The 17,338-nt window shown below is 47.7% G+C and overlaps 2 protein-coding genes across 10 annotated transcripts in view; one reads left to right on the top strand and one right to left on the bottom strand.

Annotated features, from left to right (window-relative positions):
* Nucleotides 1–22: 22 nt before the first annotated feature.
* On the top strand, nucleotides 23–10,626 carry PSRC1 (proline and serine rich coiled-coil 1). Of its 6 annotated transcripts, none has more exons than XM_081010545.1 (9): nucleotides 23–145; nucleotides 1,634–1,669; nucleotides 2,800–2,857; nucleotides 5,427–5,994; nucleotides 6,466–6,633; nucleotides 7,716–7,869; nucleotides 8,642–8,779; nucleotides 10,075–10,162; nucleotides 10,270–10,626. In XM_081010545.1, exons 1-9 carry the CDS (start codon nucleotides 100–102, stop codon nucleotides 10,298–10,300), a joined length of 1,287 nt encoding a protein of 428 aa, XP_080866671.1. In that variant the 5' UTR covers nucleotides 23–99; the 3' UTR covers nucleotides 10,301–10,626. The 6 variants fall into 6 exon arrangements, with proteins under 6 accessions (XP_080866671.1, XP_080866672.1, XP_080866674.1 ...); XM_081010548.1 differs by lacking the exon at nucleotides 23–145 and adding an exon at nucleotides 177–1,271; XM_081010547.1 differs by lacking the exon at nucleotides 23–145 and adding an exon at nucleotides 177–1,271 and having other exon boundaries at nucleotides 1,562–1,669.
* Nucleotides 10,627–11,158: 532 nt separating this feature from the next.
* CELSR2 (cadherin EGF LAG seven-pass G-type receptor 2) overlaps nucleotides 11,159–17,338 on the bottom strand; it is a 113,745-nt gene continuing 107,565 nt past the window's right edge. The window contains exons 34-35 of one of the 4 annotated variants that reach the window (XM_081010504.1): nucleotides 16,949–17,192; nucleotides 11,159–16,091 (exon numbers count right to left, since the gene is read on the bottom strand). In XM_081010504.1, coding sequence (XP_080866630.1) covers nucleotides 16,064–16,091; nucleotides 16,949–17,192 — 272 coding nt within the window. In that variant the 3' untranslated portion in view covers nucleotides 11,159–16,063. The remainder of the gene's footprint in view (nucleotides 16,092–16,948; nucleotides 17,193–17,338) is intronic. The other 3 variants (XM_081010506.1, XM_081010505.1, XM_081010507.1) reach the window with 3 other exon arrangements.

Below are 17,338 nucleotides of genomic sequence, written 5' to 3'. Positions count from 1 at the left end.
CGCGGCGGACAAGTTCCCGCAAGCCTTGGGCCAATCACCGCGCAGGAACGAAGCGGGTCTTTGTGACGTCGAAGCGGGAGGGGAAATTCGAATTTGTTTATGCTTCTCCTCTTCTGTACGCTTGCCAAAGCGCCGGAGCTTCGCGGTGAGAGCGAGCGGGAGGAAATGCCCGCGCCTGCGGGAAGGGGTTGCATGTCGCATGGTGGCTGGGCCCGCACGTGAATGGGTTCTGGATTTCCCTGGGGCCGGAGCGTGGAGGGGGGCGGGGAGGACTCGCAATTCGGAATTCTTGCCTGTAACCGGTTTCGGGCAAAACTAACACGCCCATCAGCAGCTGCGTCGTTTTTCTTTCCCCCCTAACAGCCCAGTCCTAAAAGCATGTTTACTTTACTCAGGAGTTAGGGCTGCTATCCGGTGCACGTTTATCTGGGAGCTGAAGTCCTCACTGAACGCAGAGGGGCTTATTTAGAGAAAACGTTCGACTCCTTTACTTAAAACGATAGGAATGCTGTGCACGACAGAATAAAGCAACCCAAATGTCATGCTAACATTCACGAAGCAGTAAAACCGGGTATTCAAATAGCAGAGGCTCCTAAATCCTCTGAGCAAAGAAAAACATCTTTAGTCATCGGCGCAATGCCAGCAGCGCCTTGCACCTTTCCATGAAGCGTGCCTTGGAGAAAGCAAACTCCCGTCAGTGGTTTGACTAAGGCAAGAGAGAAGATCAGAGACATCGGTCCCGACACAGAAGCATTTGCCAGTGTTTATAAACATTATGGCAATGAGCGGGAGAAGCCCCAAACATCCCTCGCTACGAAACTTAGGGCAGATAAGTGAGGAATGCACTTCTAAAACAAGTCTGGTTAGTCTGGATGCTGGCGTCTACCTTAGACTCACGGGCAATGGGGCTGCATTGCAGAATTAATGGAGAAGGAAAAATGAGCGGATATTGCTGGTTGCCCCGTCCGGCCTCATGTCAACACTGCTATCTGCATTTTATTCAGTTGGGGCGGGAAGGATCCAGGATACCTTTAATTACGACCAGCTTCAAAGCCACCATACAGTGAGCATGCTTTGGAATTCATCTTTTTAAGACTTCTCACAAAAAAGCAAACCCGCGGGGAGAGAGGACCGGAAAAGGCTTTATTTGCAGCGGCAATGGGAGGTGCTTTTGCATACTTAATGTTGGAGTGAACGCCCGGTGATTGCTCTCCCTTTAAAACCAGAAAAGCCACTGGTGATTCGAGACGGAGGAGAGAGGCGTATCGGAGGTACAGCTACCTTATATCCCATAAGGACCGTTATTGCTGCTAAGCCGGCTAGCCTAGCTACAATTCAGAAAGCTGTTTCTAAGTAGGTTACAAATGGAAATAGGATATGGGAAGTAGGGGGAGTGGAGGGAGAGGAACAGCAGGTGAGAAAATGCAGAGAGAAAAATACAAATCTGCAGCTTCTACTAAAAAAATGTACCAAATTAGGTTTCTAGTAATGAACTACAGCAAAATGTTGTATTTGTCTTTCTTTCACTGTTTGTCAACACTTTCTGGTAACCAATTCGCAGCATAAATTTCACAAACCAAATCAAACCCAAAACTTATCAAACCAAACCCAAATTCATGCTATTTTCATGTAGGATGGTTCCTGAAAAACATGGAGTGGCCAAACGAAGGTGAGCACTGGAATATCCGTTGCACTCTATGACATGATTCATATGTAACATTAAGGCAAACCATGACTTACTACAAACAAGCAAATGTGTGGGTTCCTGTAGCAAAGATCACAGCTGCTTCACCTCTTCCCTGGTCCTGCTGCTGCCACCAATTTAGGGCTAAGCTATGGTTTGGCTTAACACTAGGTATGAATCCAAGCTCATAGTTTGTATCACTCCAGACAAAGCATGAGCTATAACTTTTGTTCAAGGTTTGAATGTAATGCTAAGCCAAAGTATGGTTTAGCCCAGAGCAGCAGAACTGAAGGAACAGCTCATGTTTGCTCATTCATGCTAAGTCATGGTTTGGCCTAGTGTTTGTTTGTGTGTGTGTGTGTGTGTGTGTGTGTGTGTGTGTGAATTGCTACTCACAACTTTCTAACTGGATGCATTGATTTTGGTTTCTGACTAGTTCAGTGTATACTACTTAGGTCCAAAGCAACTCATTTCTGAATTTTATATCAACAATCTTCTCCCTACCCCAATATATATATATATTGGGGTAGGGAGAAGATTGTTGATATAAAATTCAGAATATATATATATATATATATATATATATATATATTATGCACACAGGGGCTGCATGTAAACTGAAATATTTTGAGGAAGTGGAGTTTTATTATTTTTATGTCATGCGATATTTAGAGCACATCTTGCTGCCAGATCTTCTATAGAACTAGGTGCACCTAATCCAGTGATTTCAGTTAACTTGGGTGCATCTAATTCTGCATAGGGCCAGGCTGTTAGTTGTACAAGTTCAGCGTCCCTTAGCATCGGTATTGTGACTTTCTACCATTCTCAGTACATATTCATGGGAAGTGGATCAAGAATATACACGTGTTTTAATTTCCTGTTCTGCAAAATATTCCCCACACAGTTTTGGGAATGGCATCTTCAATACCCAAGCATTTTAACTGAGAAAATCTCAGTTCTACTGCAAGCCAGGAATTACCTTTCTCTGGGAGGATTCCGGCTTGTATGGAGGTGGCAATTGTGGTGATTCCTGCATAAAGTTGGTAATATGAGCAGGTAGGTAGTCAGGGCTCAGTGAGTACTTGTAATAATAATGATTTATTCTTTTTCTCCAGATATAAAATTTATTATTGATGAGAGACTGGATTTTAGTCAGTCTTCTTCTTTTGACGGGTAAGGTTCATTGACAAATCTAATCCCTGGTGATATAAATTGGGGTATGTGGCAGTACACAGGCGACTTCTCCTGTCCCACCCCCAAATCTGTAAATAGCTACTGTAAGGCTTCATTAAGCAGGTCTGTCAGAATCTGTAGCAAGGCTGCAGTGCTTGCCTAAAGTGTGTCTGCACTGCTAGTATGTATCAATGGATCAATCGCCTGCGTAGAAAGACCTGCCCCTTTCCTTTTGTAGAGAGACACTGGAACAGAATGACGTGTCGCAGCTGTAAGCAGGTTCTGATGGAAACAATTTCTGCAGGTCCAAATGTAATGTGCAGCATCCTTTTGCTGTGCAGTGGTACCTTGGTTCCCGAACTCAATCCGTTCTGGAACTCCGTTCGACTTCCAAAACGTTTGCAAACCAAGGTGTTGCTTCTGATTGGCCCTGGAAACAATCCTGATAGCCAAAACAGATGTTTGGCTTCCCAAAAACGTTCGCAAGCCAGAACAACACTTCTGGGTTTGTGGCGTTCGGGAGCTGATTTGTTCAGGAGCCAAGCTGTTTGGGAACCATGGTATCACTGTAGTCACTTTCCTGCTTTAGAACACTCTTCTCCCTGGAGAAGCTTGCAATGCCTGGTTGAAAGATACTTATTCCTGCAAGGTTTTAGAGATACTTAAGTCACTCTGGTACTAGCTGGTACCTAAAGTCTTAGTCTGTTTGATATGCTGCTGTTTTATCTGTAATATAAGGGTATTTTAGTATGGGTTAATTTATTGGTATTATGATTTTAGTTACTGGGCCAGATCCACCCAATGTGCTTGCAGAAGCAACTCCAATGGCTCCCACCAGCACAGTGAGGCCTTTCTCCCCACGGCCCCACAACTCGCCCAAATCCACTCCTCCAGATTGGGAGAACCCCCAGATCATGGGGAGGAATGCGGGGAAGCTTTGAATAGCATGTCGCTGAATCTTTCCCACTATGTTGGAAACAGAGTGGATTTGATTTAAATCAAATCGATTTAAATCACTAGTCAGTAAGACTTGATTTAAATCACTAGTCACTAAGACTTGATTTAAATCTTTTCTTTTCTTTTTACAGAAAGACTCATTCTTGCTGGTATAATCTTAATATTTACAACAAGAGGAAGGTTTCATTTTTGGAATAATAAATTTCCAGAGTAGTTTTTACAGTTATATCATAAATTACTGATTTGGTTATACTATTAGAAATACATAGACAGATAATTATGAAATTATTGTGAGGTTTAATAAGTTAACTGTTTATATTTGGACAACTTGTTTGCTGTACTTTATTGGAAGGAGAAAAATAATCATTTCCTTAATAACAATTTAAACAATTTATTTAACTAAAGCAATAACATTATAGGATATGTATCGATGTTTGTTAACTGATGTATTTAAACATTTTTTTTATATATATAAAAACTTAGACTGAGTTTTAGCACACATGAAAAACTTAAAACAAATCCTTATTTCCTGATGAATAGCTTTTGGACTATAATGTAACTTAAATAGAAAACTATCTTTAGAAAGATTTTTCGCCCAAAAGCATTTTATTTTTAAAATCTGATTTTTTAAAAAAATCTGATTTAAATATTTTAAAAATCTGATTTTTATTTTTTTATTTTTTAAAAATCATTGATTTTTATCCACCCTGGTTGGAAACCACCCTGTGATTACTTCGAAGTGAAGGGCAGTCTATAAGTTTTGTTTCTCAATAAGGGGCCACTCCAAGATCCTGGCCCACAGCGGTGGGGCTTGATGGAGTGACTCAGTCATTGCCACTTCCACAGCCCTGCTGCTAACGCCAGCCAGGGTGCAAGGGAGGGGAGAGAATGCCTTCTTGCTGTGCCAGCTGACTCAGCAAAGAGGCTGGATCAGGTCCATTGCCAACAGGTACCAGCAGACCCTGTGCCAGCCCAGCCCTCTCCAGAAACTCCCTGCTTTGGGGATTTGTGCTGGCTTTGGGGGTGCAGCTGGTGGCAGCTTCTCTTCCCCACTTGGATGGGGCTTCTCCCAGCAGCAGAGGCTGAGGCTAGGCAGAAGGACACCCCGGCCCCATCCAAACCTTCCAATGCCATAGAATCATAGAATTGTAGAGTTGGAAGGGACCCGAGGGTCATCTAGTCCAACCCCCTGCAGATTGCTGTGTTAATAAAATAATACATTTCTAATCAGAAATCAAAGACTAGTCATTTGAAGCACTAGCGTTCAGAAGTATGAGATGATCAGAACCCTCCGAACTTGAAGCATGGGAAGTCCTATTAAAAATGTGTAATTTGACAGAATATTCAGATTATTTGATATGTATATGTATAATCTGGAATATTTAATGTGATTTGATTGGATTGTTAAAGTGGAAAATTTAATAAAAATGGATAAAAAGAAAGAAAGAAAAAGCACTAGCGTTCACAAGCTTTATTCAGATTTTATCCCAAAACCAATACTTTGAATTCTTCTGTGGGATGGGAAGCCTCTCTCATTGCATTCCTTTTTGCACAGTGCTTGTATATTTTGCCCAATGCGGTTCCCTGTTGATTTTTGACTTTCTTGCTTCAGACAAGAGGAGGAGGAGGTCGTCTCTGGCATTTGCCCCACAGAATCCAGTGAAAGGTCAATTGACACGAACTTTTTTGGGGGGGAGAGTGAAGGCAAGGCCTTGTTGTGGAGCCCTCTGAGTCCCGAAAAGCTAGAGGAGATGATGAGCGAAGCCAACAGGCTGGCTGCACTGATGGAGGGGTGTGAGCTGCTGGAGAAGGAGAACGGCAGCTCTGAGACGAGGCTTGAGATGGTTCCAGATTTTGAACCTTTGCCCTCCATTGAATCTTTGCATGCGGTGAGGAAGGACTCAAGGGCCCCCAGACGAAGGACATTCAACGTGAGCAACAGCCCTCTGCAAGCCCTGCTGCCAACCGTGGGACCCGAAAGCTGCTGTTCTGTAGGTTCCCCCAAAGCTCCGCTTCCAGACATGGGAAGTCCTACTTCATGTGTTGCAGACCCACCTGTTCCCAAAAGACGCCAGAATAAATCAAATGCCTGCATCCCCAACACCCAGCTCCCCAAGAAATCCCGGCCCAATCAGCCACTCAAGTCACTGGCAGCAACAAAATCTCTGGACATTAAAAAGGTACAGTGGCAGGAGCGGGATCTATGCAAATTTCATTTGGAGCACAAAGTATGTGCTCAGGGAATCCCTGGCTTTGATCCCGATTCTCTTCCTGAGCTTGCATGTGCCAATTACTCTTAGCTGTGACTCAGTCTGCAACTCTGTGCCCACTTAGCTTGGCATAATCCTACTGAACTAAATGGGACTTGTTTCTAATAAGACACACAGTCAGTTTCTGTAGCTGCAAATGCCCTATGAATCATGCTGTTTACACTTGCATTTGATGAGGGATCTTCTCTTGAATCTGATCTCCAACCCACGTTCTGTTGAGTAATTTCCCAGGGCTGAGAAACAGCCTGGGCCCAGAGGAATGTAAAAGTGCACCTTCACGCAGAAGGCTCCAGGGTTCCAAGTTGTCCCTCTCAGAGGTGTATAGCTTGTTCCCACTTCTTTTCCAAAGCTCCAGCCTGTTTCTTGTGTCTTTTGTCGCAGACAATTACCAGGTCCAGCAGGAAGGAAAGATCAACTCCACCCACCCTTCCCACGCAAAATAAGAAGCCCCTGCCAAGTCTGAGGCCTCCCCTTCAAACCAACAGGCAGGGACCTTGGAGGGAAACAGAGAAATCTTCTGGCAAGGCCTCTTCTTCGGAGGGATCCCAGGTATTTCTGATGGGTGGTACCAAGGAGGGGCACACACAGCGGGCAGGGTAGAATTAGGCATATCTTTGAGTGCAAAAATATTCAGGACAGAGCACTTCTTCACACTGTGCATAGTTGAACTATTCACTCCCACACGAGGTAGTGGTCACCACCTGCTTGGATGTCTTTAACAAATTAGTGGAGGGGTGGGACTGTTAATGGCTGCTAACCACAATGGCTAGGATTCCACCTCCAATGAAACCGAGATATGAAAGCTAGGAGCAAAATGGCTCCTTATATCTAGGTTAGGGGCGCAACAACGGAATGTCTAGGCGTGCTTTTTTATAACAAGAATACAAAGCTGAAAATGAATGAACTGCAGCCAGAGTTCATTTTTCACATGCTCTAGTCCTTCCCCTGTCCACCCCCCTAATATTCTTGAGAGGGTCTCTTCTCCAGTCTTCAGAGACTACCTGGAAGTGGGGAGGTAGAAAAAGGTCCTCCTTTCCTTCTACTTTGCAGTTTTAATCTGAAATCTTAGGCTCAGTACTGCACCCAGAGCTCAGAAACTGCTCATGCTAATGAAATTCCCTGTTGCAAAATGCGCCTGGAACAATGGGAGTTTCAAACACTGGTCTCTGCATGTCAGTGGTTGGGAATCGCAGGCAGGGAGGGCGCTGTTGTGCTCAGGTCCTGCTTTGTGTCTTCCCACAAGTTGGCTGTGATGAGAGCAGGATGCTGGACTAGGTGGGCCATTGGCCTCATCTAGGAGGGTTCTTATGTTCTTTAACAGTATGCAGAATATAGGTTCCCTAAACTAACCTCTACAGGCGTGCCTAGCACTGTTTACCTTTGTTAATGTGAATGTACATTCTGGAGATGGAACTCCTGCATGTTACTTGTGCAACTCAGTTTGTCCACACACATGCAGCCATTGCAGCGAGGCCTGATGTACTCCAGTGCAACTGCTATTAATGTTAAGCAGCCATTCCCAAGAGATAGTTGCTTTTTTGCATTCTCCCCACTTGACTAGGGAGAAATAACCATAGTGGTGGCTGCTTTTGACATAGCTTGCTCTTCTTTTAAAAATCTTGCTGCATTAGCTTGGCCTTCAGGATCCACCTAGCAAAGGTAAAAAACCAGTACCATATGCAAAAGCAAGGCTGGGCCCCAGGCTGGATCCGCTGAAGACTGGTCCTGTGAAGAAGGCCTCTGTTGCTCCAGAAAAGGTGGCGCATCTCCCAAAGGCAAATGCAAGTAAGTTGTGGTAGACGGTGCATCATTTGGATTTAGTCTTCTTCTCCCTCCCACTCCCATGAAAGGTCAGTGCCCAGTATGAAGACACCAGAGCACAGAATTGGGCGTAAGAGTTGCCTTGCTGATGCAGACTGAGCTTGCAATCCTATTCACCCTTACCTGGCAGTAAGTCCCATTGAACCCATTGGGAGGAATTCGATTCAAAGTAGTGCTATGGCAATAATTCTGCCAGTGCAAGCTTTTCAGCTTGCTGGGCAGAATGGTCCGCCCCCACCATGTGCTGTTCTGGGGTTTCCCCAAAGCTGCCAGCCAATTTTGGGAGGCACAGGGGGGAACCCTGTTGTTTTAGCTTCTCCTAGTGGAACTTCGTCACTTAAATGAGGCCCAATAGGACTGACTTCTGAGTATATATGTATAGGAACGTGCGGTAAAATTATAAAATTCAGTTCTTAACCTGGCACACCCATTATTTACCAGGTGCTTAGTACTTAAACGTCTGGTCTTGAAGGCTTTGTGTCTGCAGCAGAAGATACTATTTAACTTATTTGGAAATGTGTGATTTGGTCCCTGTGCAGATTCTTAGAGGGCTCCCATAGCTTGTTTGCCCCTGCTGTGAAAACTGTCTGACTTTTGTTTCATGCTTGTTCAGAAAGTCCATGTGTGCCGTAAGACAGCTTCTGTCTCTTCTCCCACAACTGCTAAGTGCCCAACCTCTGCTGGTCGCTCCTTATCAACATATCTGTTTATGCCTGCTTTCTCTTTTTCTCTGCAGGTCAGGTGACAAGTATGGGTGGCAGCGCCCCACAATTGCAGGCCAGCTACAAGCCTCACAGCAGTTGTTGTGAGATTCGAACCAGGAACACGGCCAAGTCTGGGCTGGCAAGCAGACTGCCGGTGTTAAACTCTAACAGTAAGCATGCAGTTCCAGAATGACCCAGGCAGCTTAAGTCACTGGGTTTGGGAGTGGGATCTGGCAGGAAGGATCTTCTGGGAGGAAAGGGAAGAAAACACTGAGAGGGTTTTGAAGGAAGCTGGTGGGAACATAGGAACCTGCCTCATGTAGTCAGACTGCTGGTCCTTCTAGCTCAGTACAGCCTAGAAGCAGCTCTCTAGGATTCCAGGCATCTTTCCCAAGGCTACCTGGATGTGACAGGGATTGAACCTGGGGCAACCTGCATGCAAGGTAGATGCTCTGCTGTGGCCCTTTCCTAGTGGTCCTGTTTGCAAAGGTGCTTCTAGGAAGGCAGGACACCCAAGCGTCCCTCAGCTGTGAATGATATGGCTGGACTCCTGTGGAGCAAATGCTGGTGCTCAATCGGATATAGGTCCATTAGCATGACCTGCATCAGTACACTGCTCTGCCTCTGGACTGTGTTCCCTTCCTCCCATTATTTGCATATTTATTTACGACTGGCTCTCAAGGTGCCATCACTTGGTGTGTGGGTGTGTACACACCTTCAGATCATTCAGGTTTCAACTAAACAACTTCAGCTGCAATTTCCAACTTTGTTCCAAGCTGTTTCCATCCCTGGAAACCATGAACAAACCCCCAAACCAAGCCGGGAAACACAGAGTGAAATGGCTGAACTAAAATTGTCCTGGCAAGTGCACACTTCTTTCAAAAGGTAAAGGTAAAGGGACCCCTGACCATTAGGTCCAGTTGTGGCCGACTCTGGGGTTGCAGCGCTCATCTCGCTTTATTGGCCGAGGGAGCCGGCGTACAGCTTCCGGGTCATGTGGCCAGCATGACTAAGCCGCTTCTGGCGAACCAGAGCAGCGCACGGAAACGCCATTTACTTTCCCGCCAGAGCGGTACCTATTTATCTACTTGCACTTTGACGTGCTTTCGAACTGGTAGGTTGGCAGGAGCAGGGACCAAACAACGGGAGCTCACCCCGTCACGGGGATTTGAACCGCCGACCTTCTGATTGGCAAGTCCTAGGCTCTGTGGTTTAACCCACAGTGCCACCCGCGTCCCACTTCTTTTAGGAACTGCCTATTGGCCCATTTAACTCAGAACCGCCTGCACTGGGGATGAGTTTCAGACAGAGGTCCTTCCCAGTCCTACCTGTAGATGCTGGAGATTCAACCTGGGACCTTTTGCATGCAGTAGTTCTACTATTGGGACATGGGCCTTTTCCAAAGCATCACAGTTGTTCTGACCTCCTACATGCCGATCTCTTGAATTTCTCTCCCCCCTTAAAGCGCCTGCATTTCAACAGACAGTCCCTTCTGGCACTTCCCAGAACAGCAGGCTGCGACTGCCCAAGAAGGCAACCTCTGGCAAGTCGAGGTGAGGCTCTTTTCAGAGGCTGCTTATACCTGCTGGGCTTCTACCATAGATCTCCTCCATCACTGTCAGGGCCTGGGTTCATGTTTTTGTTTTTTGTTATGTTTCAGCCTTGCGGTGAACAGATCTGGGGCTGGATGAGTGTGAAACCACGGAGCATTGCCTGCTCTTTCCCTTTTAACGACATTCCTGGGTGCTGTTAACGTATGGCCCAAACTTGCATGGTGAAGGAGGAGCTGCGGCCTGGGAGACTTGGCCAAGGCTTTGCTGACAGAGAGAACCACACCTCCATGATCACTGGCTGAGGGCTGGTGGGAATTGGGAGTCAAAACGATTACCTGGAGGGACTACAGGTCAGCCTTGTAGAACCTCTGCTATATGATTAGGTATGTCTGTCTGTACTGTGCTTATGTTTGTTAAAATATATACTTTTCTAATAAAACAAAATAAGCTTTTTAAAAATAAAACCAATGAGGAAACCTAGTCTGAACATGGAATACTGTAATGTGAATAGCTATCAGACTAATGTGTGGATCTGAGACACAAGTAATGGAACAGAAAATCTATTACCGCCTTAGTCAAGCAATGTGCTGGGAGGTGAGAATGTATATTATTGTTGTCTAGGTAACAACAGCTGCCTCCTTCCTCTGGGTGTGAGTGTATGGATGAACCTCCATACAGCCTTTCCTGGAACTGGTGGGTTTTGCAGATGGAGCCTACTGGACAAACTGGCTCAGTTAAGGAACCTGCCGTGTTGCCAAGGAGCTGAAGAATTTCTTGTGAGTTACCAGTGGTCATGCTAGCATCAGAGCTTGGCAATGGCCTCCCAATATTTAAAGTGTGTTGCAGCGTTTCCTCCTGGAAGATTAGACCAGTATTGGTCTGCCTCCTCCCCATCCACCCAAGCAGTGAGAAAACTCAAGAGCTTCAGCTCTGCCAAATCTTGCTTATTGGTCTCTAGCACAAGGTGTGGGTGTGGAACTGAAATGAAGTCACCTGCACAGAACTATGGTTTTATTGTTTAGTAGGTAAGGGGAATGAACCCTACAGTATTTACATTAACAACCCTACCTGTACACTTCAACTATTTTGTTTCCAGGGAAGAGCCAGTATCACAGCAGTCGTTAAAACATTTTGTTCCTCCAAAAGGTGAAACCATGAAACCACCACATTTCCCCCCTCTGATCTCCCCCCTACACCCTGGCTTGCTAAAAGGGAGAAGAGCTAGGCTTCTTAGGGAAAAGTAGAGTTGCCATTCTTTCCTGGTAACGCTTCAGCACCTTCAATAGCTACCTGGCAGGCAGAAATCCAACAGGTGTAGCATTCCCTTCTTCCAGCCTGAAGATACAATAACAGAAAAGACGTCTGTTGAATTGCTGTCTGTCGTGCAGCAATCCAAGGCACTGGTGCCCTACCAGCAAAAGGAGGCAACTGTATCTGGCTCTGGTTGAGCTCTGCTGAAAATGACCCCATTGGCTATTGCAGAGGAAGGTGGTGGATTGACAAGTCGGCTGCTTTGGAGCTAATACTGACACACTGAGTCCACAAGGACATGTGCTCAGGTGGGGACGGTGGTGGCTGTGAAGTGAAGGATGTGGTGAGCTGTGCAAAGGAGCAGAGCCAAAGTCTGCAGCAAATGCAACTTCACTGCAGGTGCCAGTTCATTCAGACTCTCGACTCCTATTATATGGTCCATTTAGTGCAGGAACAGGGATGTTGCTGGGCTCCAGCTCCCACCAGCCCCAGCCAGCATGGCCAATGGTAAGGGATGAGGCAGAGTCCAGTGGCATCTGTAGAGTCACTGGTTCCCCATCCCCCCCGACTGAGTGCCACAGGGTCAGCCAATCTACCTAACCTCCCAGGTGGAAGATCCATGTGGCGGGCTGTGCCTTCTATAGGATGCAGCTTAAGATGATTAACCAGGAGTAGGCTGCTGCTTCTCCATGCACTTCCCTAGACGTTTCCCGACTTCACATACCTTTTAACTTAACACTTCTGGTTCGAAGGAAGGTGGTGGTATTCTCTCCACCCCCTCTCACCCCCTTGACTCTCTAATTTGTCCCAGCCCTTCCCCTAGGATGGCACAGCAGCAGGCAGATAGTTGCCAGTAAATATAAGAATACACATCAAAAAGATAACAGTAAAAAAAAAATAAATTAAAATGCAGACACGCCAAACACATAAATTCTATAGATGGGCGAAACAGGTTCTCTGCGGACGGCAGGTTTAAGATTTTGCAAATTGCAGTAATGGAGCAGAAGCTGAGTTCTTGCATGGTGCTTCGTCTAGGAGCTGCTGCCTCCTCAATCTCTGGTGCTTTTAAAGGTTTCATTAACACTTGGTCACAAATGGAGGGACATGCCCTCGCCGCTCCAATTCTGCCCCGTCTTGGACAGAGTAATGGGGCAGAAGACAGTTTGTTCTAGAAGTTAACAGCTGCTTCGAGAGAGCTTGTGCTGAATAATTCTTTCCTCAATACTGCTTTTCAGATCTGTTCAGTTAGCGCTTTCTCCACGTGAGAAAGAGCTTGCATAGGAAGGTACGGTAGACTATTCTGTGCACGGGGGTTGCAGACTAAAACCTTAGGTTAGAGGTACTGTAGGGATTGGGGTGGGGAGCAGGTTGAAATCTCCCCCCTAGTACAACTCCTGTGTCTTTCCTGGTCTCGTGGCAAGCGAAAAAGGTAGCAGGTGAAGCTTTTCCTAGCATGCAGCTTCAGTAATAGGAATGGCTGCACCTGCTAGCTAGCTGCTTGTCATGTAACCTTGAAAGAGAAAATATTTGGCAAATGCTGGCAGGAAGAGATGCATCCAGCTTTTCCTGTGGGAGGGGGCGGTGTTATGGAAGACATGGTAACAGTAACTGTTGGTCTTCCCTCCAAGCCATAATTCAGCACCACAGAAGGTATTCCTCGACTTCTGCAGATACTTCACTGGAGTCTAGAGATCCGGGACGTTGCTTGCTCTCGCTTGGAGTTAGCAATGCAAAGTCTGAGAGGGTAAGCGCCTCTTGTTGCCTCTCCTAGTCCACTTCTGAATTGGTTCTGATAATTCCGTGTGTCTAAAGTTGATCAGCACATGCAGCTTTTGTTCTAGATGATTTGGTAGACCAGCAAGGACCAAGGGCTGCACCCAGTTCCCTGTGCTCAGAAGCCTCGGTCACCTACGGGAGGAGACAGGAAGTCCAGAGATTGCTTGATCTGTGTTTAGTGCTGGAATACCCATCAGATAGCATCACACAAGGGGAATTGTGGGCCCTTGCCTGTCTGGACCACCCTTATTTCAATATAGGTCTCCACTTTGCTTTAGATATGAGAATAAATTGTCCCAAGTGGGGCTGGATGTCAAAGACAGCATAGACTTGCAGGTGGAAATTAGTCAGATACTATTGTTTTGGATAGAGAAGCGAGGGAAACACCAGTTTCTCCTTTCACTTAAATGGGCTTACCGGGGACACTAGTTGGAAGCAAGACTCTCTCTGGCTAATCCATGTATTAAAGAGGCTGGAACTGAGCCCCTTGTCTGCTTAGCGCTGTGGGCGGCTGCTGCTAAAGTGCCAGGCTGACATTACACAGGTTCATGAGAATCACATCCATGTTAAAACATTCCAAGAAAAGGATAGGAATTGGCAAGGACAGAGGCCACTAAAAAGGCCTGACGGCAATGGCCAAGATTCCTAGAGGCGACAAACACAGAAGCCTTGGGGGGTGTTTTTTGGAACCATATCCTTTGACAAGCCAGACCATAGCAATGGTCAAGTCTCAATTAACTCCTCATTGTGCAAACCTCGACCAAGTCAGTTCAAGCGCATCATATCTTGCGCCCCGGCTAATGAGACTTAACATTGCTACGAATCTAAAGATGTAGCCCCCTAAGGGGCTTTCCATCTCTTTTAAATTAGAACATCCTTCAGCAGTGGTCAATTTTTTTTTTTAAAAAAAACCCACAACATCAAAATAAACAGTGCCTTCACCCCTCTTCCCCCGGCCGCCCTCCCCCTCTTCCCCCAACTCCCTTATCAGAAAAATCTCTCTTCTCCCCCCACCCCCACCCCAAGGAACGTTATAAAAAAGTACTTTCCAAAAGGACCCAGCATGAAAATCCCCATTATGAGCAGGCATCAGGCTTGGCTGAGTGTAGAAAAATGAAGGCTTCTGAGGCAGAAAGGCAGCACCCTGTTGGCATGAGAGCCAGGCGCTATTGAGAGACATCAAGGCAGCATCCCGGCTCCAGCCTGGCAGCACGTGGACCAGGTGCTGATTGGCTGAGAGGAGCAGGGAGGTGGGACTTTTTTCTTTTTGTCATTGTCTACGAAAATAATTGCAGCATGGGCTGACGGCTCAGCAGGCCACACCCACGGCGCTCAGCACCTTGGTGGGCTGCCTCTCAGAGCATCCCCACGGGGCCGAGTCACTGGATTGGCAGGCTGAGCTTGGAGAGGAGTGGCTGTCGCAACCAAAAAACGGTTGAAAAGGATGTTAGCCCTGGTCCAGGATGGAGCATTTCCACGGATGCCAACAGTGGCCCACTGGGGAGGTCCTAAGCCCCTGGTCCCACTGCGCAGTCTGGGGCACTGAGGCTGGCCCAGGGAAGGGGCTAGATCCACAGCAGACCCAGCAAGTCTGTCCAGTCCACGGCTGTAGGTAGCATCATGGCGATTCGCGTCCTGCGACAATGGCTCTGGGTTTCTGTAACAATCCAACCACTCTGTTAAAACTGTAAGATCAGGAAAAGCCTTTTATTTTCCTTGAGATGAGGTGGTACTGCGCACCTGCAGGGAGCGCTAGTGTATGTCTACAGAGTCCAGGGAAAGCTATTTGGACGATCTTTTCCTTCTCAGTTCTATGGTTGATTGGCACGGCACAACCAAGATCTCGGGCTCCAAACTTTCCTATGTGCCAAATAGCCAGAGACTGACCTGCACATTGTTTTACCATGCCTTAGTTGCACCTTGGGAGGTGTGCTTAAGCCCATGCTACTGGGTCATAAAAAGCATGATTATGATACACACACACACTGCAGAGCAGGGGGATGAGGGCTCTCTCCTGGTTTTGTTTATATGCAACTGAGGTCTTAGAGCCTCCGAAGGAGTCAGCTTCAATGCAAAGCTTGCCTACTTTCTCCAAGCGGCAGGTAGCATAGGTCTCATGCAGGTCCCTCCCGCATGGCCAAGTCTGTCACGCCCTCAGGCTTTAATTCCAAGTTACCATTTGAGGAGGAAGATGCCATCTACATTTGCCTCTCATGCTAAAACCTACGGTTTTCAGTGCCCCCTGGCGGCAGCCATCTTCAAGTGCACAGGCTCCTAGCTCATCCCCATTGTCAGATATGCAAGCATCTTCACAGGTAATGCATTTCCAAGAAGCCTGGGCACGTGGTTACCGCTGAGGCTCCCCCAGCCCAATTCTGATAGATAAGAAAGAGAGAAAAATATTCCAGACACACAGCAGTTCCAGACTGGGCAACAAAGCATGAAAATCCCTGAAGACGTGGAGGTGGTTGAGTTTGTGTTTCTTGTTTGTCTGTTTTCACAATGATCCAAAGTGCATCGGTTCAAGCAGGTCCGCCTCCTGGGACCTGCTGTTCCCCTCCCCCCCCCAGGTGCCGGGGCGGCAGCTCGGTTTTCATTTGGCACTAGGTATGGTGGGTCCGGCTCCCTGGGCCGGGCTGGGCTGAAGGAGACAACATTCCTCGCTGCGGTTTGAGAGCAATCCTGGCTCCCGGACTGGCCAAAGCACAAGGGAAACAGAGCCTGGTGCAGGCGTTGGCGTCAGATTGAGGTTTCATCGCTCCTGCTCAGTGATCAAACACAAAGCGAGACGGGGGGACGGGGGGGGGGAAACACAAACACATGAGCATGGTCGTGAGCAGGTTTGAGCAAAGCACCCCCCCTGGGGCTCGCGTGTTAATGGAGGAAATTAAAAAACAGAAATCTGGGCGAGATTGAAGCGAGAGGGGAGAGAACGAGAGAAAGACAGAGAAGGGAGGAGAGGCTGGGTTAGTGCCAGAGAGCTGAGGAAGTAGTTAGAATAGGACAGCGTCCCCGTCCCCCCCACATCCACCCAGCCTTGCCGAGGGTCAGGATGGCTCCTAGCCCAACCCACTTGCTCAAGTCAGGATCTGCAAGGCAGGCTTGTGCCCAGTCCCTGAGCATCTTACAAGAACACAGGAAAAGATATGGCATTTGAGAGGATCAGAGCCCATTGCCCAGAGGAAAGGATGCCTCATCTATAGCTTCTAGCCTCAGCCCCGGGATGCTATCTTCTCCCAATATCCCACTGGGCAAACTGGTTCCCATGCTCCCCACACATTCCAATAAATCTCCCCCCTCCCAGCCTACAAGGGGCGGCAAAGGGACGGCTGACACAGCCTGTTTTTTAAGGCTGCCTTGACACCTTTTCCAAATTGGGATGTGGGGCATGGGGTGGCTCCTGAAGAAACAGGTACACTCCTGGCCATGTGCCAGGTCAGGATCTAGCCCATGAGTGGAAAAGGCAAAGGAAATAGAAGTAGAGATTCTTAGCAAGCCCGTGTGAAAATAAGGTCCAGTGGAACGGCAAGAACGTTTAGCGAAAGCTACAAAGGATCTAAGGAGCTACAAGGCAGCAGACAGGGAGACGTTTTGAGAGAGGCACAGCCTGGGGACAGGTGAGACACAGCAGAGTCGCAGCCCGGAGGATCCGATGCACCAGGCATGGTGTGGGCGAGGGGGCTCCACAGAGGCGGCGGGCTCAGGCGAGTGGGCTGTGGAGGGCATCGCCCCCCAGGGAGAAGGCTCAGCCATACTCACTCGGAGCCCGAAGAGTCCTCATCCACTGTGCCAGTCTTTATGCTCATGGTGATGGGCGTAAGGCCATTGAGCTGCTCCTGTAGCGTCTGGCGGGGGCGCGGGGGCCCTCCCCCACGGCTGCCGTCGCTCCCCGAAGAGCCGTGCGATGACACCATCCCTGAGCGGCAGCTGGAGAGCTTGTTGTGGATCCGCTGGATGCTGTTCTTCTCACTGATGGGCGGCAAGCACTTCTTCTTGAGGATGCCTGAGGAGGGCACAAGGTTCTGGGGTCAAGGGAAATGTTCTCACCAGGTAGCAAGGTTGCCAATATGGAACGGGGAATTGGCCAATCCTGGCTTTCTGGAGCCGGGTATGGGCAATGGAGGGGCGGGGAATCGATGTTGCGGGAGA

Source organism: Podarcis pityusensis (genome assembly GCF_964106645.2).
Source record: "Podarcis pityusensis genome assembly, chromosome: 6".
NCBI classification, from domain to species: Eukaryota; Metazoa; Chordata; class Lepidosauria; order Squamata; family Lacertidae; genus Podarcis; species Podarcis pityusensis.
The sequence above is the reverse complement of the archived record's forward strand: the minus strand, read 5'-3'. Positions and strand labels throughout refer to the sequence as shown.